Source organism: Theropithecus gelada, chromosome 8, assembly GCF_003255815.1.
Source record: "Theropithecus gelada isolate Dixy chromosome 8, Tgel_1.0, whole genome shotgun sequence".
NCBI classification, from domain to species: Eukaryota; Metazoa; Chordata; class Mammalia; order Primates; family Cercopithecidae; genus Theropithecus; species Theropithecus gelada.
The window spans coordinates 145,787,764-145,813,153 of NC_037676.1; the positions used below are offsets into that span (position 1 = coordinate 145,787,764).

The window sequence follows — 25,390 nt, forward strand, 5'->3', positions numbered from 1 at the left end:
CCGTGCCTGTTAGACCAGAGTGCAGCTTCTCTGTCTTATGGTTAACCCAACCTGACCTGGTCGTAGCCTGTGCCTGGAGTCTGCCTGACCTTTAACCCTGCTGCCAAACCGGCTCTTTACCTGGGGCCATGTCGGGGCCTATGGCTTATGACCCCAGCCTGAGCCAGATCTTGGACCAGGGTCAGCTCCCATAACCACATTCGAAACAGATGCGGCCGGGCGCGGTGGCTCAAGCCTGTAATCCCAGCACTTTGGGAGGCTGAGATGGGCGGATCCCGAGGTCAGGAGATCAAGACCATCCTGGCTAACACGGTGAAACCCCGTCTCTACTAAAAAATACAAAAAACTAGCCGGGCGAGGTGGCGGGCACTTGTAGTCCCAGCTACTTGGGAGGCTGAGGCAGGAGAATGGCGTGAACCCGGGAGGTGGAGCTTGCAGTGAGCCGAGATCTGGCCACTGCACTCCAGCCCAGGTGACAGAGCGAGACTCCGCCTCAAAAAAAAAAAAAGAAAGAAACAGATGCTCAACGCTTTCCATCCATGTGTGTTTATTTTAGATGTTTTCTGTATGGGAGCCGGGGAGACAGGTCAGTAGGACCCCATGCCTGCTCCTGAGGCCCCAGTCTGGGGAAATGGTCCCAGCCCTTCACAAGGCTGCGCACACGCCCTGTGCATGTGTGGAGGCTTCACTGAGGGGGAGGCTGCAAAGGAGGCCTTGAATGTGAGGACATTTCCAGGCAGGCATCCTAGGTGCAGGAACCTGCTGTACAAAGTCAGAGAGGTGAGGGCACAGCACTGCCGGCTCCCAGAACAGCCTCTTCCTCATGTGTCCGGTGGCGCATTCCTCATTTAACCCTGGGAGAGGTGCTGGGGTAGTGTCATGAGTGCTCAGTCTGACTGGGCGTGCACACAGGACCCCCACATCTGAACCCCCAGGTGTGATCCAGGGCCTACGTGGTCCAGCTTGGGGGGAGGTCGGGGCAGCTTCTGGAGAAGGCCTGGCTCCTATGAGGCCTGACATGATGAAGGGAGGTGATGATGGCTTGGCTGAGGGGGCACAGCAGGTGCGGCCGGGAGACAGGTCAACACTCTTGAGCAGAGAGGATGCCCGCCAGGAGCCTCAGGATGCTGGCAAGGAATGTTGCAGGATGAGGATCGGGGGTGCAGCTGCAGGGCCGGCCAAGGCCCGGACAGGCCACGGTGGAGACCCAGGAGGGCAGCCTATGGGACCACCAGCTTTGGGGTCCCCCACCAGACTCAAGAGGCCAGGTGCCATCTGGGCCAGGAGCCAGGCCCAAGGTGGGGCACGGGGCACCCTCCAGGGGGCTGTGAGAACAAGAGCCCTGACGGGGACAGATGGGTGCCGGCTGTCCCTCTGGGTCGCCATCAGGGTGGTGGGTGCCTGAAAAGGGGGCGCGGTGGTGGGGGGGTGGGTGCGGGCACTGGCATCCAGCACCAGGCCCAGGGAGCCCCTCCGTCGGGGTGGGGACGGGCTGCTGTGCCCGTGGGGTCCTCGAGTCGGATCCTGGCCCGCCGGTCCCAGCCCCCAGCCTCAAACTCGGCGGGGTCCGGAGCAGCCCCAGCGGCCCGCCAGGCTCGGGCGCTGGAAGGGGCTGTCGGCGAAGACGGGTGGGGGCCGGGCGGGGCGCGGGGCGAGGCGGAGGAGGCGGGGCCCGCGGGGGCGGCCCCGGGCGCGGGCCAGCATCGCCACCTGCTGGGCGGACACATGCGCTGCCGCGGCCACAGCCGGCTCGGGGTCGCTCTGCAGCCGCCCTAGGTCTGCGAAGAGATCGCAGCTCAGGCTGGGGAGCCCAGGAGGGCCGAGTGCCCGGGCCCCGGGCCCTCCACCCACCGCTCCTGTCCACTCCGCCCTAGCACCAGCCACCTCTCCAGAACACCATCCCCTGGCAAGGTGGGGCCTTACCCTGGAATAGGGAGCTCAGCAGGTCCTGGTTGACGTAGCCGGGGCTGGCGTGGTGGACAAGGAAGCCTGGACCACAGCAGATGCATGACTGCGGGCCCCACAGCCCCACAGGGCGGGACTGGCCCAGCTCCCACAGCCCTGGTGCCAGGGGCAGTGTGACCCCGGGCGGCCTCACCTATGAGCACGGCAGCTGCCCGGCGCAGGGGGTCCTGTGGACTCCGCAGGTAGCCCTGGGTCTGGCTCAGGAAGTTGGGCACGTGGCCTGGGTATCGCTGAACCTGGGGACAAAAGGGCTAGTGGCAGGACAGGAGGGTGATCCTGAGTGTGGAGGAGGCTGCAGAGCTGAATCCAGGGGCCGGGGTTCCAGGGGAGCCCCCCAAGGCAAGTGGCATGGTCTGAGGCCTTGGACTTGTCCCACCAGTAGCCTATCTGGTTTGGCTGTGGTAGAAACGGTTTGGGGGCCCCCGTGAACCCTGGAACAAGTGGGCAGCTGATCATATCCCCTTGTGGTCGGCTTGCTTCCCCTACTGACCAGGCGGTGGCAGAGATGGCTCAGGGCCTCGGGGCTGTCATAGTGGGCCACAGTGACCATCTCCTCCAGCAGGCCCCAGCAAAAGGCCTGGTCACAGCGTGCCAAGGTCCACTCTGAGCTCTGGGATAGGGGAAGGGAGCCGGGTCAGGGGTCCAGGAAGTAGAAAGGCAAAAGGTGGGGGTGAGAAGAGGAGGAGCAAGGGCATCAGGTGAGGGGCAAAAGAGCCCAGGGCAGGGGCCCGGAGTGAATCTCAAGGGAAGAGCAGTAGTAACCTGGTCGCCCGTGACGCCTACCCCTGAGGTCCTTGGGATGGGGGAGTCCCTGACCTGTAATTGTCGGAGGGGAGGCACGGTGGGAGAGGGGAGGCACGGTGGGAGTGGGGAGTGTTGGATGGCATAGGGGTGGCATGGTGTGGGGGGCAGCTGACCTCAGCAGCGTCCCTGCTGGGGTCATGCAGGCGCAACAGGAGCGGCACGAGACTCTGCAGCACCAGCTTCCGCAGGGGGCCACGGAGCCCCAGCCGGAGCCCGCCCCGGCCCCGGCGCACCAGAGACCCAAGGAGCCCGACCGCCGAGGCGCGGATTGAGTCCCGTGTCTGCGTGGGAGGGCGCCGTCAGGGCGGACGGACATGAGAGGGGCTGCAAGGGTGGGAGGGGGTGGCCAGCGCGGAGCGAGGAAGCGGGGGTCTAGGGAAGGCTGCTGACTCAGTGCGATCTGGGGACAGGGAACAGGGCCTGGAGCTGGACCTGGTTGGGAAGCCTGGGGTGCCCCTACGGGGGGTGGGGCTTGGAGGGATGGGATCTGGAAGGAAAAGTCTAGCGGGGAGGAGCTTGGCGGGACACGGCCTTGGAGGGGCGGAGCTGGGCGACAGCGGGCGGGCGGGGCGGGAAGAAGCCTGGGGGGAGAGACGGTGGGGGGGGTGGGGGGTGGGAACCGAGCCTGGGAGGGAGCGACTGGAGGGGCGGGGCGGGGCCTGGGAGGGAGCGACTGGAGGAGCGGGGGCGACGACAGCCGGAGGGACGGGGACCGGAGGCGGGGAGTTTGCTCACGTCATCCAGCAGCGGAGGGAGGCGCGGCCCCAGCTCCACGCTCAGGAGCCGCACAGGCGCCCGCGGCCGCAGCAGGAGCCTCCTCAGGGCGCCCAGCGCTGCACCCACGAGCCGCGAGTCGCCTTCGCCCAGTGCGCCCAGGAGTGCCGGCAGCAGTGTGCTCACGTGCCGCACCTGCTGGGACTCGAGTTCAGCCTCCTGCAGACCTCGCCGCGACCCGGTCAGGACTCTCTCTACCCCTCCCCTTCTCTCACCTTCCTGCGATTCAGCGCGAGGTGGCCCAGGCCCAGCAGGCCCAACCAGCGCACGGTGGGCTCGGGGTCTCCCTGCCAGGTGAGGAGTCGCTCCAGGATGACCTCCTCCCGCAGGAGCCGTGCGGTGGGTCTGCTCTGCAGCAGCTAGGCGAGGCACACGGGGTCAGCACGCCCGCGGTCCCCGTGCAGGCCGCTGCGACTCAGGGATCAAGTCCAGGGTCACCCTTCACCACCCATCCGGGAAGCAGGCTCACCCCGGTGAAGAAGGCCATAGCCGTGAGGCGCTGCAGGTCGTCCGCGCTGCGCAGCCGCGGAAGCAAGTCTGCGAAGAGGCCTCGCAGGTGGTGGTCGGCATGTGCCACCATAGCACTGGGGTGGGTGGAAATGGGAGCTCTCGCTCCGTTTGGCGGCCTTACTCCTCGAGAAGACGCCATCCCAACACCACCCTCATGCCCCTGCCTTTTCTCTGTCCCCCTGCCCAGCACCTGGCCCTGGTGTGACTTCCTGTGGCCCCTCTCACCTGGCCAGCAGCAGGACACCCTCCAGGTGGGTGTGGGCTCCCACCAGCCTCCTCCAGCCTCCTGCCTGCTCCATGCATGTGACCACCATGCGGCCTCCATCCCCGGTGAGTAGGGCCTTTAACGCCTCCACGGCACAGCTGATGGTGGGGACAGTGAGCAGGCGGGCAGTGGGGGCTGAGAGGGTGACAGCATGCTGGCCCACCCCACATACCCTGGTGTTGCCTCTCACCTGGCATGGCTGTGTGGTGGCCCCCGGTGGGACAGAACCCAAATCTTGGGCATGTCGGGGGAGTGGGGGCTGCAGGCCAGCTTGTGCAGCTGTGTTACCAGCGCAAGCAGCAGATGTGGGTAGAAGCCCCTCGTGGCTCCCACGCAGCCTGAAACAGCCAGCATCTCCCCCAGAGCCCGCGTGGCCTACGGAGCAAGTGGCCCACTTAGGCCTGGGGCGCGCCCAGAGTTTCACTGGGCAGCAGAGGGACAGGCGTGCCGTCAACAGGACAGGGACTAAGCCTCAGACATGCGTGGGACATTCCAGGAGCAGTTACCTAGGTGCAAATTCCCTGTCCCCACCCTCTTCCCTCCCTCCCTCCCCTCCCCTCCCCCTCCCCTCCCCTCCCCCCTCCCCCCTCCCCTCCTCCCCGCGCCTGCCCCGTGGTAATGGCTGGAGCCACCTACCGCCAGCGCCTGGGGTTCAGGCCCCAAAGCACCCTTCAGCGCCCACAGCAGTTGCACCAGCACCTGCCCATTTACACGCTGGTTACGGCTTAGGCTGTGCCAGAGCTCGGCTGCTGCCCTGAGGGTTTGGAGGGGGCTGGTGTGAGACAAGGAATGGGTGCAGGGGTGGGTGTCCAGGGGATGTAGGGAGTCCACAGCCAGGGTGAAGGCAGCCAGTAGGACTCCAGCAGGGCGGGGGCAGGAAACAACCACCCCCATCTCTCCCCATCCCCAAATCCCAGAGAAACAAATGAAGTGTTAATTGTGCAGACCACAGCATAGCCTGTCTCAAACTGAGCTGCAGGGTGGGGACCCACTGGGAGTCCTGTTGGGTCAGCGACAGTGAAATAAACCTGGCATTATTTTAAAAAAAAAAAAAAAATCGCCACAGAGAATAAAACCAAAGATAACTTCTGGGGCAAATTAACCAAAGAGCCAGGATGTCCAGGCACATTAGCCCCCCAGCCTCATTCACCCCACTCCAGAGCCAACCCCAGGATGGTCTCCAGGGGAGACCACCCGAAGATAGAAGGTGGCTCCAAAAGAGGAGCCCAGCATCAGAAACTCTGTGACAGGAGTGCGGGGGTCGGGGGGGAGTTTGCAGAGCTAAAAGTGAGGGGAGCGGGAATGGATACGGGGCACGAGTCATCACGGGGCTGGAATAAGGAGGCCCCCTTTCAGCTCCCTCTTCTGGGGCCAGACTCCACCGCCAAGCGGGAAGGGGGAAGGAAGCCGCGTGGGGACCGCAGGGCCAGGACCAGGACGGTAGGGTTACCGATTGGGGGGCAGAGAGCGGGGTAGCAGCGCACACACCACGTCCCGCGCATGCTCCAGGGCCAGCGCGCTCAGCACTCGCAGGGCCGCCCTCCGGGGCCTCCCCTCCGCCAGGCTGGGCACCTGCGCCAGCAGTCCACGCACCAGAGCATGCACCTGGTGGGGAGGAGTGCAGACTTCAGCAGTCAGGCCTCCTCCACCGTCCATTCCCCTCTGGCCTGCACCCCACCTCCACCCCCACCCTGATCCCACCTGGCAGGAGCAGCCTGAAGGTGGCGGGGTCAGGCTGCTCTCTCCAGGCCCCTCCCACCACCTTGGTTCGCGAACCGGCAGGAGTCTGTAGAGCATGGAGTGGGTGGAGGCTGACCTGGTCCTCCAACCGCTCCCCTCGGGCCTCCAGGGCTGAGGACAGGGTGAGCGCTGTCGCCTGCGTCCCTGCAAAGCCAGCCTCCTCCAGGCAGGCAGCCGTGTACAATGCGAGGTCGGCAAGAACTGCCTCCTCCCAGGAATTCTGGGGAACCTAGGGCAGGAGGGTGGGGCGTCTGAAGTGCCCAAACCTCTCCTAGCTCTCCTCCTGGTCTCTCAGCCTCCCACCTGGCTTCCTACAAAATCCCTTGCTCCTCTGTTGCTCGCCAGCCTGTTTCACCTCCCCCAGGTCCAGCACCGCTCCCGCCCCGCGCTGCCGCCTTCCACCTAGCATCCACAGGACCCCCCAACCGGTTCCCACAACATCCCTTCCCTCACCCCTCACCTGGTGAGGCCCCTCAGGGGCTGGTTCCAGGGCACTGTTGGGGGAGCAGGGCTCGCTGCCAGCTTCAGGGACGGTGGCCCCACGTCCAGGCTCAGCCTCAGAGGGGGCAGTGAGTGCCTGGGTCTGTGGCTCAGCTTCAGGTTTGAGCTCCCAGGACCTGGGCTGAGGGCCTGTGGAAGGGGGTCCCTGGGGCTGCCCCTGCCTGGCTCGAATTCCTTCAGTCAGTGCTGTCAGGGTTAGAGCCCCCACGGGAGCCTCCCGGGCCCGGCCCCACACACCCCCAGCCATGGCGGCCCTTGCCTGCAGCACCTGTCACTGCTCCTCCTGGGAAGTTGTGCCCAGGACTGACCTAGAAGCTGGCCCAGGCGGGACCACAGGCGGGACCACAGGCGGGACCACGGATGGGCGTGGTGGCGCGTGTGCGAGCGTGAGCTTGTGGGGGCTGGGGAGCCACACGGAGGTGCCTACAATGGGCCTTTGAGGGGCCCCCCTGCCTGGGCTGCTGGAGGGGAGTGGCCACCTGGAGCCTGAGTGCCTGTGGTGTGGCTCTACCCACCAGGGCCCTGGGAACAGGATCCCCAAAAGCTGGCAGATCCACAAAGAAAGGGGGAGAAGGGCCCTCACCCTGACTACCAGCTCCTGTTGACCAGGGGGCTCAGGGCAGTTGTGGACAGCTCTGAGGAGGTCCTCGAAGGGTCCAGAAGTCTGCGCCCTACCGTGAGCGGAGGCCTGATTCAGCCCCCAAATGGCAGTCAGCTCCCCACTGGGCCTGGGGCTAGAGGCTAGCCCCGCCCCCTGCACGCTGGCTCTGTCAGACACCCTGGAACAGGCATGACTGGGTGAGCTTGGGGCAGTCCGGAGGGGTGGAGCGGGCAGCGAAGATGCCAGAGGAGCGGCGGCCCCTCCAGAGCTTGTGCAGGTCCTCTGGGTCCTGGGTCCTTGGCTAAATCTCACATTGAAATGTAATCCCCGGTGCTGGAGGTGGGGCCTGGTAGGAGGTGACTGGATCCTGGGGGCAACTTCCCCCTTCGGTGCTGTCCCCATGATAGAGTTCTCAGGATCTGGTTTTTTGAAAGCATGTGGCACCGCCCCACCCCTTTCTCAGGCTCCAGCCATGTAAGACCTGCCGCTTCCCCTTCCGCCAAGATGGTAAGTTTCCTGAAACCTCCCCAGCCATGCTTCCTGTACCTGCGAAACCACGGGCCAATTAAACCTCTCTTCCTTAGAAATTACCCCAGTCTCAGCTATTTCTTTACAGCAGTGCAAGAACGGAATACAGCCACCCTGGCTGGGCCCCTCGGAGTGCGCGGGTGCCCTGTGGGCCTGGGGTGTGGTGTGTTCTGTCCAGTGATTGTGAGTCTGTATCTCTGTCCTAGCTGGTACTCCCCGGGGCTGGCTGGACCGGACCTCTGCTCTGAGTCCCCACCCTCCACCCTCAGCCAACCACACAGTGGATGCTGCCCATCCTGAGCCCCGGGGAGCCAGATGAGCTGGTCTGGTGGAATGCCTGGCAGACGGAAGTGCCCCTGACGCACCCCAGGCGGTCGGCATTCCCCCCACGCCCTTGCCTTTCTGTGCCACCTCAGGCTGCTTGGACAAGAGAGGCCCAGGCCCCCAGCCTCCACTTCCTGCCAAGCCTATAACCCCTCTCCCAAGCAGTTCCTCTGAAGCTCGTGTTGCCCAAACTGGTGGAACCCTGAGATCAGGAACTTGCTGGCACAGAGGCAGGGCCAGCCCAGCACACAGCCACATGCAGTGCCACTCCAGTCAGGTGTCTGGGGCTGAGTCAGCTCCTGGAGCTTCAACTTCTTCCCCCTTCTTCCTCTCCTTCCGTGGGCTGCTGGGTCAGGAGCTATGTCCCTGAGGTCAGATGCCAGGGGGGTGCCGGGTTGGCAGCAGCAGTGGCAGGAGACACCTGAGCTCTCCCTTTTGGCATGGGGAGTTTGAGATGTTCTCACTTACCCTGAGCCTGGGGGACGGTGCCTAGGCAGGCATGGAAGCCCAGGGCCACGGCTGGACCCTCTTACTTGGCACTGACCCCCATCCTGTCCCGCCCCCAGCCTGCCTCTAGCAAGGAAAGGTCTTCCGCAGCAACTCCCTCAACTTCAAGGCAGACGCCAAACCCCTCCCTGCCTGTGCGCTCGCAGCTCTACTGTGGGATCTGACTCCCCACAGCCCACCCCAAGTCGGGGAACTCCTCACTGCCCTTCAGGCTTCAGTACAGGGCTGTCTCCCAACCCGGCAGGGCCTGTGCTTTCACTGGGATGCAAACCCTCCTGCTCCCTCCAGCAAAGCTCAGATTCCCGACTCCAGCCCAGCCCCAGCCCGGGAGGCCCTGGGGCCAGGTGAGTGTGGGCTGGGTGAACAAATGACACAAACAACACAGGACAAGCTGTGGGGAGAAGTGAGCGATTCGTGTTGTTTCCAGGCAGCCCCGCTCCGAGTCTTAGGGGGACGCCCCTGCACGCAGACTGTCCACTGGGGCCTGTAGCTGGCAGTCTCAGGGGGACGCCCTTGCATGCAGACTGTTCACCAGGGCCTGCAGCCTCTCAGACAGCACCACCTGCAGGGAGCAGAGAAGGAGAGCGGTGGGCATGGTAAGGGCAGGGGCACACAGGGCAGAATGACAGGGCAGGCCTCCCTCCAACCTGGTACTGTGCAGGGCTCTGCAGCCGCCTGTGCTCAGGGCTGAGTTGGCTCAGGGACAGCTGGACCAAGGCTCTAGACTCTGCCAGGGATGGGAGCGGCTCACATAGCTGCAGGGAAGAGGCAAGGAAAGAGAAGCTTGGGGCTGGCTCCTGGTCAGGGCTCTACTGGGGCTGGAGGGCAGGTGAGGGCGGTGGGGTAGCCACCTGTCCTTGCTGGAGGCAGAGCCGCAGTAGTGGCTCCACCTGGGCTGGCCTCACGGTGCAGGGCTCCTGGGCCCCTGGAGGCCACACCCTCAGCTCCTGCCCAGCCTGTGGCGCTGGCTCCTCTGCTAACTGCAGTACGTCCATAAGTAGAGACCCTGTGTGGGTGGGGGCAAGAATAAGGGGGGGCCCTGGTGTTTTGAAGGTAGACAGCGGGGGCATGGGAGGGTCTCACCGTCAGAGCCCAGGAGCCGGAAAGCAGCCTTGCTCCCAGGTAACGTCTGCTTCTCGGGGTCTTCGGTCAGCTTCATTCGTGGCTGGCCCCCCACGGCCACCAGCTGCAGGGAGAAGGCGTTGAGCTGGCTGGTCCTCATGCCCCACCCAGCACCATCCCTCAGACCTGCCCCCACCTGGGCCCCCAACACTGTTCCCACCTTATAGACGCAGCCCAGGGAAGGCTGTTGGGGGCAGGTGACCACACTGGTGCCAATGCCAATGACATTCACCTCACTGCCCTGGGTGGGGGAAAGGAGGTGGCAGTGAGCCCAGCCAGTGCCAATGCCAATGACATTCACCTCACTGCCCTGGGTAGGGGAAAGGAGGTGGCAGTAAGCCCAGCCAGAACCTGCAGGGGCCCCCAGGAACCCCCCAGCCACCCTCTGCCTACCCCCTCATCCACCCCACCTCCTGGGCCAGTCGGGCCAGCGCCTCCTCATCAATGTTGTTGCTGACTGCAATGGGGACTGACTCCAGCCAGGGCACCTGGAACCTGCCGCGTGGGTGGAGAAGGGGTGGGGGCCGCCCCTCAGGTCTTCCTGATTCACCCCAGTGTCCCCCCGCTCCCCTCCCACCTCAGTCAGGGACACCTACGCTCACCTGCTTGGGAGCTCCTAGGGAGCCCCACCCCTTACCTCCCTGCCACAGCCTGCAATATTATCTCTGAAACTACAGCCGAGTGCCTCACTGTCCTTCCCTGCCCTATTCCCAAATCCTGGCTCCCCAGGGGTCTCCCACCAGGCACACCTCCTCCCCAGGAAACTCACTGGGCTGCAGCAGCTCGGAACACCTTGCGGATCTCCTGGGCCTGCTGTAGCAGGTCACCACTGTCCAGCCTCACACCCACTGCCCGGTAGCCCAGCTCTCCCAGGGCCAGGGCGACTGCTAGGAAGTTGGGGAGACCACTCCTGCAGGAATGGATAAGGGGGTCAGGGGCTGCCGAGGTTCTGCTGAGCCCACTCCTAAAGTGCCTGGGCTTACCTCCGCACGCTGTAGGAGTCCAGGAGGCCCTGGAAGGCCCGGGGAAAGGCCAAGGCATAGGCCACAAAGGCTGCCCGCTCACCTGGGTGTGGCTCCTGCACCCCCAGCCCCAGGTGGGCACACACATGCTCCAGCCACACCTGGGCTTTGGCCGCCAGGTCCACCCCAGGGCCCTCACCAGCTGCTGGCGCCAACATCTGTGGAATGGGGTTGGTGAAGAATGGGGGCCAGGAATGCAGAATGAGGCCTGGGAGCCGCCAGGGACACCCCAGTTTGAGGGCAAAGGTAATGCAGCCTGTGCCAGCTTCCTGGGACAGCACTGGGGTGACCTGCCTGGGTGGCACACCTCTCCCCAGGGCAAGGGCTGGCTTGAGGCCTGTCGCCTGGAGACGGCAGGATTGAGAGGAGGGACTGACCGGGTCAGGGGGCACCTCACTGCCCGAAAAGGAAGTGACGAAGGAGTGGGCCAGGGTCCCCGCCACCGGCACACCTCGGAGCTGGCCCGCTAGCACGTTGCTGCTGCTGTCGAAGCCTGGGGAGGAAGGTGTGGGATTGGGGGACTTTGGGCCAGGACGGGGCTCCTCCTTCCCGGCCCCTGCCTTCCCCCGCACCAGACCCTCACCGCCCAGGTAGCTGTAGGTGGAGGCTGTCAGGCCCCCATCCGGGCCCTGAGCCCGCCTCAGGCCCATCTCTAGCAGCCGCTTCTCTGGCCCTGCGATCAAGCGAAGCCGCGCTGCATTGGTGGCCACCAGGCTGTAGGGAGACAAGAGTCACGGGGCCCAGGGTGAGGGTCACCAGGCCAACCAAGACAGCGGTGACCTGGGGCCTGGAACTTCCAACCCGGGAACTCCACCCTCACCCAACCCCTCCTTACACCCTACACAGTGGGGGTGGGAGGCCAGCCCTGGGACCCTGGGCAGCCAGCCCTGCTGCCACAGTCCAGCACGCAGCCCCAGCGCTGGGGGCCCATCCCAAACCCACGCTCCCTGCCAGCGGCCCGCAGCCCACCTGGCGTAGCTGACCAGGCAGAGCAGCGGTGTCTCCAGCAGCTGCACCACCAGCAGCGGCCCGGACACCTGCAGGAGCGGCACCTGTGGGGAGCGAAGTCAGCTCCGCGCCCGGCCCAGCACCCCGTGGCCACCGCCCCGCCCGGTCACCCCTACTCACGCCCGGGAAGGCGAGGGAGCCCTCGGGCAGGGCTCGCACCGTCACCTCGGAGCAGTCGAGGGACCGAAGGTGCTCGAAGAACGCAGGGTCTGTGTCTGGGAGCAGCACCGAGGCCAGGAACTGCACGTCTGGAAACGAGGTAACTGCGCTGACACCAGCGTGGGGACAGACCAGTCATGGGACATCGGGGTTCCATTGCGGGGCAGGGACTTGCACCGGCCATGGGTGGGGGCGTCTGTCGGGCGTGGGGGGGATCGTGGGGTGGGGGTTTCGGTCGGGCGTGAGGGGGAGCTCCCGGGGTGGGAGCTTCCGTCGGGCGTGAGGGGTTCGTCGGGCGTGGGGGGCTCCCGGGGTGGGGGGTTCGTCGCGCAGGCAGGGGGACTACCGGCGTCCCGCAGACGGAAGGCGCGCAGGAAGCGCACACAGTCGCGCAAGCCGGCGGCCAAGGCGAAGGCGCCGCCGAACGGGCAGCGGCGGAAGAAGAGCTCGAACTCGGCGGCGTCCCGCGCCCGGCCCGCGCGCCAATAGCCCAACGCCATGGTGGCCTGGTAGAGGTCGGTGAGCAGCGGCCGCGCCGCCGCGCGCCCCTCGGGGTCCTGTTCCGCCGCCATCCCGCTCCCGACGTCCGGACTCCGGCCCGGCCCGCCCCGCCCCGGCCCCGTGACGCATCCCGGCCTATGGCGCACTCCCGGTGGGGCTTATCGTGCGGTTTGGGAGGGGCACGGGACGCGCTGGAGGACGGGAAGGGTCTAACAGTCTCCGTGCGCTGAGAGGGGCTGAAACAGCTGAACCCGGGATGGGGTGGCAGATGTCACTCAACTCTTCTCGGACCCCCAACCCCACTCCAGGCCCAACGGCCTCTTTGGAGCGCAGCCCCGTCCTGGTCACCGGAGGTGCCCCCAGTCGCCCGTGTCTCCGCCCCTTGGCCGGGCAATGAGGTGCAGCTCAGGACTTGCCAGGAGGCGGAAAGGGTGGAGGACAGACCAGCCAGACTCCACCCGCACCGACCCAGAAGACAACCGCTGGCCAGCAGCCAGCTTCTGCCCTGGGCCTGGGAAGGGAGGCCAGAGGCTGCCTTAGTTGGAGCTTGAGCAGCCAGGCTAGGACGAGGGAGCCCAGATGGACGCAAATGTCGTTTGGAAAGAGCTTGGCACCCAGGAAAGGGAGGTGTGGGGCAGGGGGGCACAGGCCCACTGTTGACTGGCACCAAAAGACCTTCTGTGGCTATGAAGGCCCAGTGTCCCTCAGTGGTGGCTTTTATGGGATCCTGTACTCCAAGCCCCACAGGAAACTTTCTAAACCTTTGAGGGCAAAGTCAGGGGCCACTATCCAGGGGGAATCCATTCCCCTGTGGCTTGGGGCCCTGAGGACACCGTCTGATCAGAAATAATCAAGTAATTACACCCCATCCTTTTTCACCCCAATGCAGACATGTGTGGTCCAGGGGAGGGAGCGTGGCCATGCATGCTGACCACATGGGGCTGCCAGGTTGTTGAGGCACAGCTCCACAGAGCCCAGGCAGCCACACTCCGGCCACCCCAGAACATCAGGGGAGGGGCACAGTCCCTGGAGCAAGGGGGCAGGGCTTCCAGGAATGAATGAGGTGAGGGGAGGGCTGTGACAGCACATGACAAAGGGCATGGCAGCAGGGCCGGGAGCCATTGGGACCTCTTTCCTGGACAGTTCCAGGCTTGCACGCTTGCTCCCATGGGGACAGTGCCAACAGGAGGCAGAGTGGTAGGGTGGTGGGCTCTCCAGATAGTGAGCTAACAGTTTCTGTTTCTGGCTTTTTAAACCGCTATGAATTCGACTTGCTTTTGCAATGGAAAGGAGAAGACGGAGGGCCAGAGCTTTGGGAGGGAGTGGCCAGGAGATGGAGGGACAGGCAGAGGTCTGCTGGGGGCAAGGTCACATGGCCACAGAAGGTGCAGCAGCTGAGATGACTGTGTGGGAGCAGCAGGGCGGAGACGGGGCTGAGGCAGGGAGGGAGACAGGCCAGGTACGAGCAGGAAATGACCAGGACAGGAGCCAGAGGGCCGGTCTCAGTCTTTAATCGTGGCAGGGCCTCAGGCACGCGCGCGCACACACTCAGGCTTCAGATCTTGTTGAAAGCTGTGATATCGACGCTCTGCACCTGAGGAGAAGTGGAGGGTGATGGTCAGGGCTGTTCCCCTACAGCCCACTCGGAGCCAGGACCCTCCTCTGAGGGGGGTTCACTCTGGGACTCGCTCCCCACTGCCCCAGTGCAGGGCATGGGCCAGGGCCCCCAGTCTCCTCTCCCCGGCCAGCCCACTCACGTGCTCCTCAAACTTGGTGATCTCCTCCTCCAGCAAGTCTGTCCCCACCTTGTCGTCCTCCACCACACACTGAATCTGTAGCTTCCGGATACCGTAGCCCACGGGCACCAGCTTGGAGGCCCCCCAGACCAGCCCGTCCAGCTGGATAGATCGCACACAGGCCTCCAGCTGGGCCATGTCCGTCTCATCGTCCCACTGTGGGGAAAGGGGAGGAAAAGCTGGGGTCAGCCACCCTCAGAACACCCAGGAAGTACCTGCGTGCCCCCCACCCCCTACCCACTGTGTGTACAATTGTTTCCTTAAAGGGCCCTCAGAAAATCCAAATTCACACCTTCCTGTCTCCAAGTTTGTGTTTATCCCAAGACTTCTCAACTTGGCGTTAAAGTCTCCCCAGAACCGAGAGAGCAGGGGAGGGAGGGTCACAGGCTGAGCCAGCTGGGCAGGCACCAGGGCAATGCCCGGCTCCCAGAAGCTCCACGCTGCCCACTCACAGGCTTGACATCCAGCAGGATGGAGGACTTGGCCACCAGTGCAGGCTTCTTGGCCTTCTTCTCCGCGTACTGCCGCAGCCGCTCCTCCCGCAGCTGTGCCGCCTCCTTGTCCTCCTCCTCATTGTCGCTGCCAAACAGGTCAATGTCATCATCCTCGTCATCCTCTGCTGGTGTGGCTGGCTTCTTGGCCGGGGGCTCCACTTGGCGCATGGGAGACACGTGCTGCCACAGGGGAGGGGATAGAAGGCATGGCTGAGACGCCCCAACCAGGGCCCAGAGCTGCCTGGCCACCTCCTAGGCCCTCCTCCCTCCCTTGACCGGAGCAAGGGCAGCCCCTGTGCACCCCTGCTGTGGTTCCCCACATGCAGGCCCCAGGAAAGACAAGAACTGCCTCTACCTGCCCAGGGGATTAGTGCAGGCCTAACTGTAAACCTTCCTGTGGACCTGAGGACTCCAGTATTCTGGCTGCCAGCTCATCACTGCTAGAGCCAGTGTACATGGAGACATGGAAGCCAGCAGGGCCACGTGGTCCCTGCAGTGTCAGGCGTGGGGAGAGCACTCACCTGGGTCTGCGGGGCCGTGGCCCGGTGGCCAGGCGAGCTCTTCTCCAGCACGTTCAGCCGGGCCTCCAGCTTGGAGATGGCCTGCTGCAGCTCCTGTACCACTGTGGGGGCAAGGGGAGCACGGTTAGATGGCAGGGGCCAGGGACAGCCCCTACCCACTGGCCCGGGGCCTCACCGCCACGCAGGCTCTGGTTCTCCACTTCCAGACTGGCGATCCGGACGACAAGCTCGCTGTGGTCTCCGCTGGGGCCGCTGGAGGCCCCGGGGCCTGAGGTCTGCAAGGCAGGAGGAGGGGAGGGCTCAGTGCCCAGCCTGCTCCTGGGGTCCCCTCAGAGGCTCCAGTCAGCTCCACCAGGTCCCCCTGCCATGCTCAGGACTGCAGGAACTCAGAGGAGGAAAACTCTGGCTCGGGACAGCAGGAGGTACCCCCTGCTGATGCCCAGCTCAAACATATGACCTCGGAGATGGTGGCCGCCACAGACCACAGTGAAATTCTCAGCCAGGCAAAGTCCAGGACAGGAAGCTCTTGGTGCCCCAAACACGGAAGCTGTGGGGAGCTGGACCATGGCTGCTGCTGCCCGTCAGGATCCTGCTGAGCAGTCAGGCTCAGAGGCTGGGTGGGAGATGGTGAAGGACTCACAGTCCTAGGGACAACCTGGGGCAGGCCTCAGGGGACCAGGCAGCACTGGAAATGGGAGGCGGGAGCAGCTGAGGGCCCAGTGGGGGCAGGAGGAAGGAGCCCACCTGTGTGGACAGCAGCCACCCAGAGCTTTGTCTCCATGGGCCTCATGCCTGCCATCTCACTCAGCAAGCCAGTCTCTAGGTGACCCAGGGCCCCAAGCCCACCTCATACTCCGCCATAGCTCAGACTGATGCCCTGGGGCCCAGACAGGCTCCTAGACTCCTGGCCCTTAACAGTAGCCAGTCCTTATGCATCTACCTGCAGGCATGGGCCATTTAACCTGCCCACCCACCAACACGATGGCTCTAAGGACAGCGTGTACCTGGCTGCATGGCGCTCTCAGCCAACCCCATCTTGGCAGCTCCCCGGGGCTCCCTCTCTGTGAGGAGGGGCCTGCAGCAGCTGGGCAGACAAACCTGCTCCTTGCAGCAGGTGCAGACACACTCAGGCCTTTGCCCAACGTGCAGCACCAGCCCTGGGGCCCTCCTGCCACAGTCCTTGGGGCCACGCTGTGGGGAATGCTTGTTTATGTATCTGGAGAGTATGGGAGCTAAGCCCACAGATCATGGACAATGCCAAGACTGTGGCCCAGGAGGCCCACCTGGCACAGGAGGAAATGGGCAGGGAAAGGCCAGGCTGGCAGGGGCGCGTGAATGGTGGTGGGGGTGCGGAAGGCACTGGCAGAAACTGACAAGCTCTGGGGCAGAAGCTGGAGCATGGGAGGGCCAGGCTGTGGGGCGTCAGGGGGCATGGAGAATCACAGCAGACCTCCTGAGGGGGTGGGGCTGGGTCCCGAGGAGGCCAGAATCCGTGAGTGGCAGGGCCAGGGCACCTGAGGCCTCATGCACCCCACATAGCAGGCCCAAGGACAAGCAAAAGGTCCCCTTTGGAAGAGGCACTAAGTCAGCACTGGCCCCGAGCTGCATGATGAGCAGTGGGGACTGTTTCACCACTGCCCTCCCTAGGCCACTAGGCCACAGCCCACAGCACTCAGGCCAGAGGGGCAGCCCCCTCCCTTGATGCTGACTCGGGGGGACTAGGGACGCTAGGCATCAGAGTCCCTGAGCACAGCTTCAATGGGGCAGGTTCAGGTCACCCAGTGCAATCAGAGCGGGCCTCAGAGAGCCCCTCAGGGACTTAGGGGATGCCAAAGGCAAATATTTCAGAGCCAGACCCATGCCAGTAAACCCTGTGCCAGCACCACATTCCCAGAAACCCTGCAGTTCTGAAACCCCAGTGTCTGCTGAGCGCTCCCACCCCAAATCTAAGATGAGACTGGGCCCCTGCCATGGGCTGAATAATGTCCTTCCAAATCCACATGCTGGAGTCTTATCCCCCAGTATCTTAGAATGTGACCTTATTTGGAGACAAGGCCTTTACAGAGATAACTGTCACTGAGGGGCGGGGGGTAATCCAATCCGACTGGTGTCTAATAAGAAGACATCACGACACACAAACACTCAGAGGGATGACTGTGTGAGGACGTGGAGGAGACTGTCTACATGCTGAGAGGCCTCAGGAGAAACCAGCCCTGCTGCCACCTCAATCATGGACTTCCAGCCTCTAGAGCTGTGAGAAAACACGTGGTTTAAGTCACCTAGTCTATGGAACTTTGTTATAGCAACAAAGCAGTCCCTAAGCCCTAATAGTGTGAATACCTGCCTGTCCCAGAGACCATGACTTCAGGGTTGACCCTACACAGCCAGGGCTGAAGAGTTCCTGCAGCCCCAGGGCCAAGCCCCCGACCACTGCCTTCTGGGCACTGGAGGGCAGTATGCCTGACTTGGGTGCAAAAATCTGTGGTACCTTTATCTCGTGTCTGCCTAGCCTGGACCTGGTCAGGTGCCTGGGCAAGCTAGGGGTGCTGGGTTGGGATCTGGACAGAACGCAAGGCACGAAGAAGCACCCACCTGGTAGACAGGAGTGGCAGCCCTTCCTGGGCCCACCCACCCAGGGATGCCCAGCTTATGGCTTGGGAGCCAGCACACCCCTAGCTGGCTGTGACTGTGGCGGACAGAATCATGGCCCTCGCAAAGATGTCCACATACAAGTCCCCAGAGCCTGTAAATATAGTCTCCCATGGCAAAAGGGATTCTGCAGATGTGATATGATTAATTTAAGTGGATCTCAAGATGGAGAGAAGATGCTGGATCACCCAGGCGGGGACACTGTCATCACAAGGGCCCACACGAGGCAGCAGGAGCGAGGAAAGGGAGAGGCACGCTGAGTGATGCGACAGCTGTTTAGGAGCCTCGGGCCAAGGACTGTGAGCAGCTTCCAGCAGCCAGAAGAGACAAGGAAGCGGATTCTCCCCATAGAGACACCAGAAGGACCACAGCCTCGATTTTGCCCCATAAGACGATCTCAGACTTCTGGCCTCTGGAACTGTAAGGTGAGGAACTTGTGCTGTTTTAAGCCACTGAAGTGTGACAGTGTTACAGCAACATCAAGTGGAAACCAACACAGATCTTGGCCCAGGAAGTGGGGTGCTGCTGGAATGCCTAACAATATGGAGGTGGCTTTGGAGTTGGGCAGTGGTGAGGCGGGAAGAACTCCGAGGAGCATGACACAAAAACCCTAGACTGGGCCGGGCACGGTGGCTCACGCCTGTAATCCCAGCACTCTGGAAGGCCAAGGCAGGCAGATCATAAGGTCAGGAATTCAAGACCAGCCTGGTCAACCTGGCGAAACCCCGTCTCTACTAAAAAAAAAAAAAAAAAAAAGAAAAAAAAAAAAGTCAGCTGGGCTTGGTGACAAGCACCTGTAATCTCAGCTACTTGGAAGGGTGACGCAGGAGAATTGCTTGAACCCCAGAGGCGGAGACTGCAGTGAGCCAGGATCATGCCACTGCACTCCAAGCCTGGGCGACAGAGCAAGATTCTGTCCACAACCCACCCACCCCTGCCAAAAGAAAAACCCTAGCCTATCTTGAGCACACTGTTGACAGGATTCAGATGCTAAGCCCCTCAGTGAAAACTCAGAGAAGGTGAGGAGCAGGGCACATCATCTTCTAGAACAACCTAAACCTAAACCGCCACGAACATGCTGTTGGTAGGAATAGGGATGTTAAAAAATGACAGTGGGGGGAACCATGGGCCACACAGGAGTGCGCCCTTCAAACCTCATGCGACCCGCGGGTTGGACTGTGACTGCCGGACACTAGTGACACCCTGTTGTTTCCTTCTTCTTTTTCCCATTTTTAAAGGGAATGCCTGTCCCACAATTGTATTTTGGGAACAGATAATTTGTTTTCCAGTTTCACTGGTCCACAGATGGAGAGGAATTTTGCTTCAGGATGGACCACGCAATCCCCCATGCCTGATTGGATGGGATTCTGGACTTTGGAGGGACACTGTGGGGGACCCAGGCTTCTGCAGATGTTGGTGGAGAGCAATGCACCTTACGAATGAGGCAATGAGAATCTCCAACACCCACGTCCCAACCCCCAGAGCCTGCAAATCCACTACCTGACGTGGCAAAAAGAAGAATCAGCAAATATGATTAAACTCAGGATTCTGAGGTGGGGAACGTCCTGGACCTGGGATCCTGGCGGGCCCAAAGCAAACACAATAACCATGTAAGTGACAGAGGGAGGAAGGAGGCTCGGAGAGAGGCGTGAGATGAAAGTGGAGGCGGGGGTGACGAGGTTGCCTGCTGGCCACCTCGAAACAAGCAATGTGGGCATCCACTGGAATCTGGGAGAGGCAAAGGAACAGACTCCTCCTGAGCCTTGGGAAGGATGGCAACCTTGCTGACACTGGGGTCAGCCTCCTGAGACACATTTCAGACTTCTGGCCTGGAAACCCGGCAAGATACATATGTACTGTTTCCAGTGTGAAGCTGTGGAAAGCCACAGCAGCAGCCACAGAAACACTGACTCCGTTCTCGGGGCCAGGACAGTATCCCAACCCAGGGAGAGCGCAGCCCCAACTCCTTGGGAATACCAGGGCTGCCACCTCCCAGAGGACAACCCTTCCCCAACCAGCCTGTCAGGCTGCAGCCACTGCCTCCAACTCCTGATCTCAGCCCGGGGCCTGGAGGCCAAGCAGGGCTACAGGGCTCCTCTCTGGGTCTCCAACTCAAGATGGTGCCAACTCTAGGCTCAGAACGCCTCGCACCTTGCAGAACCACTACTTCTCTCCCCAGTGAGGCAAGATCTAAGAGGGAACGCAGGAAGCCCCGGCAGACACACAGTCCTGCCACGGGGAGCAAGCAGGGAAGCACAGGCCCTCACAGCAGGCGCCCACAGCACACCCTGCGAATGGCACCACTCAGCTCCCAGCCGGCCCCGCAGGAACGGCCAGTGTGACCGCCAGCAGGCAGACAAGAGGTAAGCACAGAAGGGACGCGAGAGTAAGAACACTGTCCATGGCAGTCCGGGCCTGGAGGCCACAGAGCCACACGCCCCAGGAGCACAGCGCTGTGCACTCCGCCCTGACTCTGCTGTGAAGCCAAACCACCAGCAGCATCAGGAAAAATGAGACATGCTACTTGGCCGAGCAGGAGCCCGCGGGTCCGTGGGCCGCGGGTACTCACTCCGGCCAGGGATTTCTGGATGTTCTCTCTGGCTCTCGCAATGTCACGAAGGATCACGCTGGCGCCATTCTCCTGCAGACAGTGCAGAAAGAACCAGTCTTTTTTTTTTTTTATTAAAAAAGAATTTAATTAAAAAACAAACCAAAAAATCCCATGAACCCTCACATAGAGACAGCAAGAAAGTATTGCACAGAACGAGAGCTCAGCGGGCCAGAAAAGTGGGAGGTGCCTGAGGCTGTGATGACAGGCACAGGCGCCCATGTCTGCGGGGAACAAGTGCCAGGCCTGGCCCCATGCCACCTGCACAGGCACCAGCAGGAGGGCCCTGAGCAGACCCAGCCCCGGGGGCCCGGCCAAGGCCGCCTGCCCCAAGACCCCACGCCCAGCACCCACAGCAGAGCCACTGGGCCAGGGTGCCTCTGCCCTCCTAACCTGGCTGAACCCTCCTCGTGTGCCCCAGCCACTCCTGTCGGGCAGCAGAGCCACCCAGCCACCCCACATGCAGCCCTCACCTGGCGGGAGGCACCGGCCACAGGCCCGTTCATCTGCTCGTAGAATCTCCTTTCTGCATCGTCATATTTGAACTTGTCAAACCAGATCTTCTCATGTACTAGGAAGTTTGTAGCCATTTTTCTGCTGGGAGGGGAAAGAGGCAAAGTCAACACGGCTGGGAAGTGGGGTTGAGACAGCCCTGGCCTCACCCTTCCCCACAGAGACCCCCGTCAGAACAGCTCAGAAGCACCAGGGTGCGGCAGGGCTGACACCCACTTCAAACACCAGTGGTTCTCCACAAAGCGACACCAAGCCCGTAAGCCCTCACCCCACATGGCGTCCCCAGGCCTGTCTTCCAGACGAGGGGTTCTCAAAGTGTGGTCCAAGAACCTCTGGGGGTCCCAAGGCCCTACCCTTTCACTCACATGAAGCTGGGTTTATGTCAAACAGCTGGAGTGCGGAGGCAGGTACAAGGGCCCAGCTGCCTCCCACTAAGCCAGACACCCAAGAGATTTGCAAAAATCTCAAGCAAGGCCATTCTGCTCACTGAATTTTTTGGTTATGGGAAAAGTATTTCTCATAAAAAAAAGTTAGTAATATGTAACGAGTTTCTTCTTCAACAAATAATTACACTTAGCATTTCTTTTTTTTTTTTGAGAGGGAGTCTCACTCTGTTGCCCAGGCTGGAATCAGTGGTGCGATCTCAGCTCACTGCAACCTCCGCCTCCTGGGTTCAAGCGATTTTCCTGCCTCAGCCTCCAGAGTAACTGGGACTACAAGTGTGCACCACTGTGCTTGGCTAATTTTTTGTATTTTTAGTAGAGAAGGGGTTTCACCATGTTGGCCAGGCTGGTCTTGAACTCCTGACATCAGGTGATCCACCCGCCTCAGCCTCCCAAAGTGCTGGGATTACAGGCGTGAGCCACCGCGCCCGGCCCATTTCTCAGTTTTAATTGTTAATGTGGTAAAAATCAATAGGTACAATGAAAGCTGTTTGGGGTCCTGAGAGCAAGAAGGTCGAGAATGGGTGCCCTAGACAGGGACTATGGCCCACAGGCAAACCCAGCCCATGGTTTTACTGGCACACAGCCCCACCTCGTGCTCCTCCCACTGGCCGGCAGCAGACGAGCTGGGCAGACGACTCTGTGGCCGGGGCCCAGACCCTCTGGTTCTTTATGGAGTTTGCTGCCTCCCACCCTGGACTGGCCAAGACCCTCCTACTGTCCAACCAAGTGCATCAGAACTGGCCCCATCCCGCTCTGCCGCCAGTCTGTGTGTGGACTCCGGACCATCGCTGGACCTCGTTAAGTGTCCTCTCGGTAACAAACGGCTGGAGTCTGTGAGCCTCCTCCGCGTCCCTCACCCGGGACACTCTCCTGGCGAGGAGGGACCAGGCCACCGTGAATACCAGGGCAGGTGGAAGGGCAGGAGGTTAGCACTCCCCCATGGGGTCCCGCCTTCAGGTGATCTTGTCAACCAGCAAATCCAGACCCCTGGGGGTCCAAGGTTGGCACCACTTCCTTGGGGGCTTAGGCAGCAGCTTGGGACACTCGGCTGGGACCTTCAGAGTCCTTCGCTGACTCAGCCCGCCCCACCACCAGGACGCCCTCGCCAGCAGGCCAGCCTCGCCACTTCCATGCCCTCTGTATTCCCTTCCACGTCCAATCGCCTACCCACCTGCCTGGCCCCAGAGACCGCTGCTGGGGTTGCACCTGCACCCTGGAGCAAGCCCCCAGCACCCAGAGGGAGGTCACACAGACCGGGCACCCTGGGATGGGGGCCACCTGACCAGCCACATGCCCATGCATCTGAGATACCACCACCTTCCCTCAGAGGTAGTTTCAGGTGACAAAGAAAGCTGGGGGTGCCCAGGACGGGCAGGCAGGGACACACTGGCTCCCACATCTCATCACAGGGGAGCGCTAGGGCCAGAAACCAGCTTCAATGCTTCCTGCTCCTATGGGTAGCCTTGTCTTCTCAGCCCTGGCATGTGACAGCCACAGGGGACTCGGGGAGCTTCCCAGCCCAAGAGGGACCCTGGGCGAGGCAGAGATTCTGCCTTGTGTTGACCCCTTCCCTGCCCCCATCCAGACAGCCCAGAACTTTGTAACCCCAAGCAGTGTCCCTGGAACCCACACTGCCCAAGCACAGCACCACCTTTACTCAGTCTGCTGCTGCATTCAACTCAGCTGGGCCCAAGGTCTCCGGGAGCCCCCACCCCAGGTGGGCAGGGGAGGAAGCTGGAGGAGCCCCAGCCTGGGACGGCTGTCCCTGTGCCCACAGCCCAGGCTGGGTGCCCACCCAGCACGTTTCTCCTACTTGGGTCTCAGGCTGGACACGGACAGGCCAGACCGAGGACCGGGTCGGTGAGACAGGGAGGCAGCTTCGAGGCACCAGGCCATGCGCAGGGCCTCGGCAACGTGGTGGCGGCACTCAGCGCTGTCGTAGGCAGGCTTGCTGAGCCAGGGGGCCTCTGCATCCTTCTGCAGGAAGTAACAGTAGGGCAAAGCGGAGGGGGCCTCCCCGTCGGCCCACCGCGGCCCAGCCCGCTTGTTCCCTAAGACGTGGCGGCCCCGCCGGTCTCTGCGGCCCCTCCGGGCACCCTCGGCCAGGCCAGCTCGCTCTTGTAGGCGCACCTTCCCCGGGGGATGGCCGTCAAACAGGGCCTCGTAGAAGCCCCTCTCGGCTGCATCATACCGGGGCTTCTCCAGCCACACCTCCCGGACCAGTGCCTGCAGGCTGCCCAGCGGGGGCTGGCCATTGACTGGTGGGCTGGGCCGGTGGGCCGGGTTGGGGACGGCCGCCTGCTGGCCTGTGTCAGGAGTCCCCTGCCTGCGGCCACCCTCGGGAGCCAGCAACAGGGACTGAGACCACTCCACAAAGGCCCGCTCAGCCTGGTCGAAGGAGGACTTGTTGACCCAGGTCCCCCAGGTCACGTGGTGGCAGGCCACCTGGCTTCCATGGGTACAGGGACCCCAAGGGGCCAAGGCAGGAGGCTGGGCTGCCTGGGCAGCCACGTCTGCCAGCTTCTGGCGGTAGGAGCTCTCTGCCTGGTCGAAAAGTGACTTGTCCAGCCACACGCGTTCGGCCGAGAGCCCCAGGAGGGCCGGGGCCGCCGGGCTGAGCCCACTCTTGTCCAGCCACACGCGTTCGGCCGAGAGCCCCAGGAGGGCCGGGGCCGCCGGGCTGAGCCCACTCTTGGGGGAGCGCTTTCTCTTTTTCTGCAGGGGCTTCCTGCCGTCCTGGCTCTTCCTGGGATCACTCCTGCTGCTGCCGTCAGGGGCCTCTGCCTCATCAGTGTCCTCAGGGTCATCCTGGCCGGGCCCATTCATAGCTGGCCCCTCGGCTGGCAACTGCTGGGCAGAGGCGGCCGCCTGCATGGCCTCGTGCTCGTAGAAGCGCCGCTCGGCCTCCTCATACTTGTGCTTGTCTTCCCACACGGTCTCCAGGGTGCAGGAGGCCTTCCCGCTCCTCATCTTCCGGACACAGCGATAAAAAGCAAGCAGAGGGCAGAGTTGCAACACTGCGGGTGGCTGTGGCCCCGTGCCCACCCTCCCCGTGGCTGCCCTCCCAGGGCAGGGGCTGAGGATGCTCCCCAGTGGGGCTTTCATGAGATGACATTCAAGGACTTGAAAGTCAAGCCCATGTGGGGGATGCTCTGTTGTAAACAGAAAACAGGCTGGGTGCAGTGGCTCATGCCTGTAATCGCAGCACTTTGGGAGGCCAAGTGCCTCCCAATACATGAACAATACATACCTTTTTAAAGTGAACGTATGGCCCATGAAATATCTGAGACATACTCATACTATAAAATTTTTCATCATTTGTCTGAAGTAGGCTTTAACTGGCTAACTGGCTTTCTCTGCATTTTTGCATAGGACAGGCTTGGCCACCCCACTGTGGTGGCTGGTGTTCCCATCCTACAGAATGGCCTCTGTGGCTGTCCTGGCCACACCAGTACCACACCCAGAGCACACTCAAAGGTCTTAGAAAAGAGGGAGCCTCAGCCGGGTGCGGTGGCTCACCCCTGTAATCCCAACACTTTGGGAGGCCTAGGCGGATGGATCACAAGGTCTGGAGATTGAGACCATCCTGGCTAACACGTTGAAACTCTGTCTCTACTAAACACACACACACACACACACAAAACAAACTAGCCGGGCGTGGTGGTGGGAGCCTATAGTCCCAGCTACTCGGAGGCTGAGGCAGGAGAATGGCGTGAAGCCGGGAGGCGGAGCTTGCAGTGAGCAGAGTTCGCGACTGCACTCCAGGAAACTCGTCTCAAAAAAAAAAAAAGGCCGGGCGCGGTGGCTCAAGCCTGTAATCCCAGCACTTTGGGAGGCCGAGACGGGTGGATCACGAGGTCAGGAGATCAAGACCATCCTGGCTAACACGGTGAAACCCCGTCTCTACTAAGAAATACAAAATACGGCCGGGCGCGGTGGCTCAAGCCTGTAATCCTAGCACTTTGGGAGGCCGAGACGGGCGGATCACGAGGTCAGGAGATCGAGACCATCCTGGCTAACACGGTGAAACCC

At 62.3% G+C, this 25,390-nt stretch overlaps 3 protein-coding genes across 18 annotated transcripts in view; all 3 read right to left on the reverse strand.

Annotated features, from left to right (window-relative positions):
• Window positions 1-530: 530 nt before the first annotated feature.
• Window positions 531-7,089, reverse strand: MROH6 (maestro heat like repeat family member 6). The gene is made up of 14 exons (XM_025394568.1): window positions 6,519-7,089; window positions 6,135-6,287; window positions 5,769-5,923; window positions 4,955-5,072; window positions 4,509-4,693; window positions 4,279-4,416; window positions 4,013-4,127; window positions 3,759-3,902; window positions 3,505-3,678; window positions 2,883-3,050; window positions 2,456-2,575; window positions 2,099-2,201; window positions 1,924-1,989; window positions 531-1,778 (listed from the first exon to the last, which is right to left on the reverse strand). The coding sequence occupies exons 1-14, from the start codon at window positions 6,804-6,806 to the stop codon at window positions 1,552-1,554; spliced, it is 2,154 nt and encodes a 717-aa protein (XP_025250353.1). The 5' UTR covers window positions 6,807-7,089; the 3' UTR covers window positions 531-1,551.
• A 1,833-nt stretch (window positions 7,090-8,922) lies between these two features.
• On the reverse strand, window positions 8,923-13,123 carry NAPRT (nicotinate phosphoribosyltransferase). Of its 5 annotated transcripts, none has more exons than XM_025395392.1 (13): window positions 12,177-13,123; window positions 11,792-11,919; window positions 11,633-11,715; window positions 11,247-11,377; window positions 11,041-11,156; window positions 10,625-10,821; window positions 10,411-10,551; window positions 10,052-10,136; window positions 9,802-9,882; window positions 9,603-9,705; window positions 9,410-9,525; window positions 9,167-9,274; window positions 8,923-9,081 (listed from the first exon to the last, which is right to left on the reverse strand). In XM_025395392.1, exons 1-13 carry the CDS (start codon window positions 12,400-12,402, stop codon window positions 9,019-9,021), a joined length of 1,578 nt encoding a protein of 525 aa, XP_025251177.1. In that variant the 5' UTR covers window positions 12,403-13,123; the 3' UTR covers window positions 8,923-9,018. The 5 variants fall into 5 exon arrangements, with proteins under 5 accessions (XP_025251177.1, XP_025251176.1, XP_025251178.1 ...); XM_025395391.1 differs by having other exon boundaries at window positions 9,371-9,525; XM_025395393.1 differs by lacking the exon at window positions 9,802-9,882 and having other exon boundaries at window positions 9,371-9,525.
• Window positions 13,124-13,826: 703 nt separating this feature from the next.
• EEF1D (eukaryotic translation elongation factor 1 delta) overlaps window positions 13,827-25,390 on the reverse strand; it is a 19,596-nt gene continuing 8,032 nt past the window's right edge. For 2 of the 12 annotated variants that reach the window (XM_025394366.1, XM_025394368.1), the window contains exons 2-8: window positions 20,873-20,996; window positions 20,361-20,432; window positions 15,318-15,417; window positions 15,143-15,243; window positions 14,580-14,801; window positions 14,089-14,283; window positions 13,827-13,925 (exon numbers count right to left, since the gene is read on the reverse strand). In XM_025394366.1, coding sequence (XP_025250151.1) covers window positions 13,887-13,925; window positions 14,089-14,283; window positions 14,580-14,801; window positions 15,143-15,243; window positions 15,318-15,417; window positions 20,361-20,432; window positions 20,873-20,989 — 846 coding nt within the window. In that variant the 5' untranslated portion in view covers window positions 20,990-20,996 and the 3' untranslated portion in view covers window positions 13,827-13,886. Of the gene's footprint in view, window positions 13,926-14,088; window positions 14,284-14,579; window positions 14,802-15,142; window positions 15,244-15,317; window positions 15,418-20,360; window positions 20,433-20,872; window positions 20,997-23,171; window positions 24,973-25,390 lie in introns of those variants that run through there. The other 10 variants (XM_025394370.1, XM_025394372.1, XM_025394363.1 and 7 more) reach the window with 9 other exon arrangements.

What these genes read in the sequence shown, in the direction of transcription:
- MROH6 (XM_025394568.1), bottom strand. Translation starts at nt 6,806, where the DNA reads ATGGCTGGGGGTGTGTGGGGCCGGGCCCGGGAGGCTCCCGTGGGGGCT. An exon ending in CGCTCTCTGCCCCCCAATCG is followed by an intron (nt 5,073 to 5,768) that starts GTAACCCTACCG and finishes CCAAACCCTCAG; the next exon opens with GGCAGCAGCCGAGCTCTGGC. An exon ending in CTGAACCCCAGGCGCTGGCG is followed by an intron (nt 4,694 to 4,954) that starts GTAGGTGGCTCC and finishes CTTGCTCCGTAG; the next exon opens with GCCACGCGGGCTCTGGGGGA.
- NAPRT (XM_025395388.1), bottom strand. Translation starts at nt 12,402, where the DNA reads ATGGCGGCGGAACAGGACCCCGAGGGGCGCGCGGCGGCGCGGCCGCTG. An exon ending in CTTCCGTCTGCGGGACGCCG is followed by an intron (nt 11,920 to 12,176) that starts GTAGTCCCCCTG and finishes CCTCGTTTCCAG; the next exon opens with ACGTGCAGTTCCTGGCCTCG. An exon ending in GCTCCCTCGCCTTCCCGGGC is followed by an intron (nt 11,716 to 11,791) that starts GTGAGTAGGGGT and finishes CGCTCCCCACAG; the next exon opens with GTGCCGCTCCTGCAGGTGTC.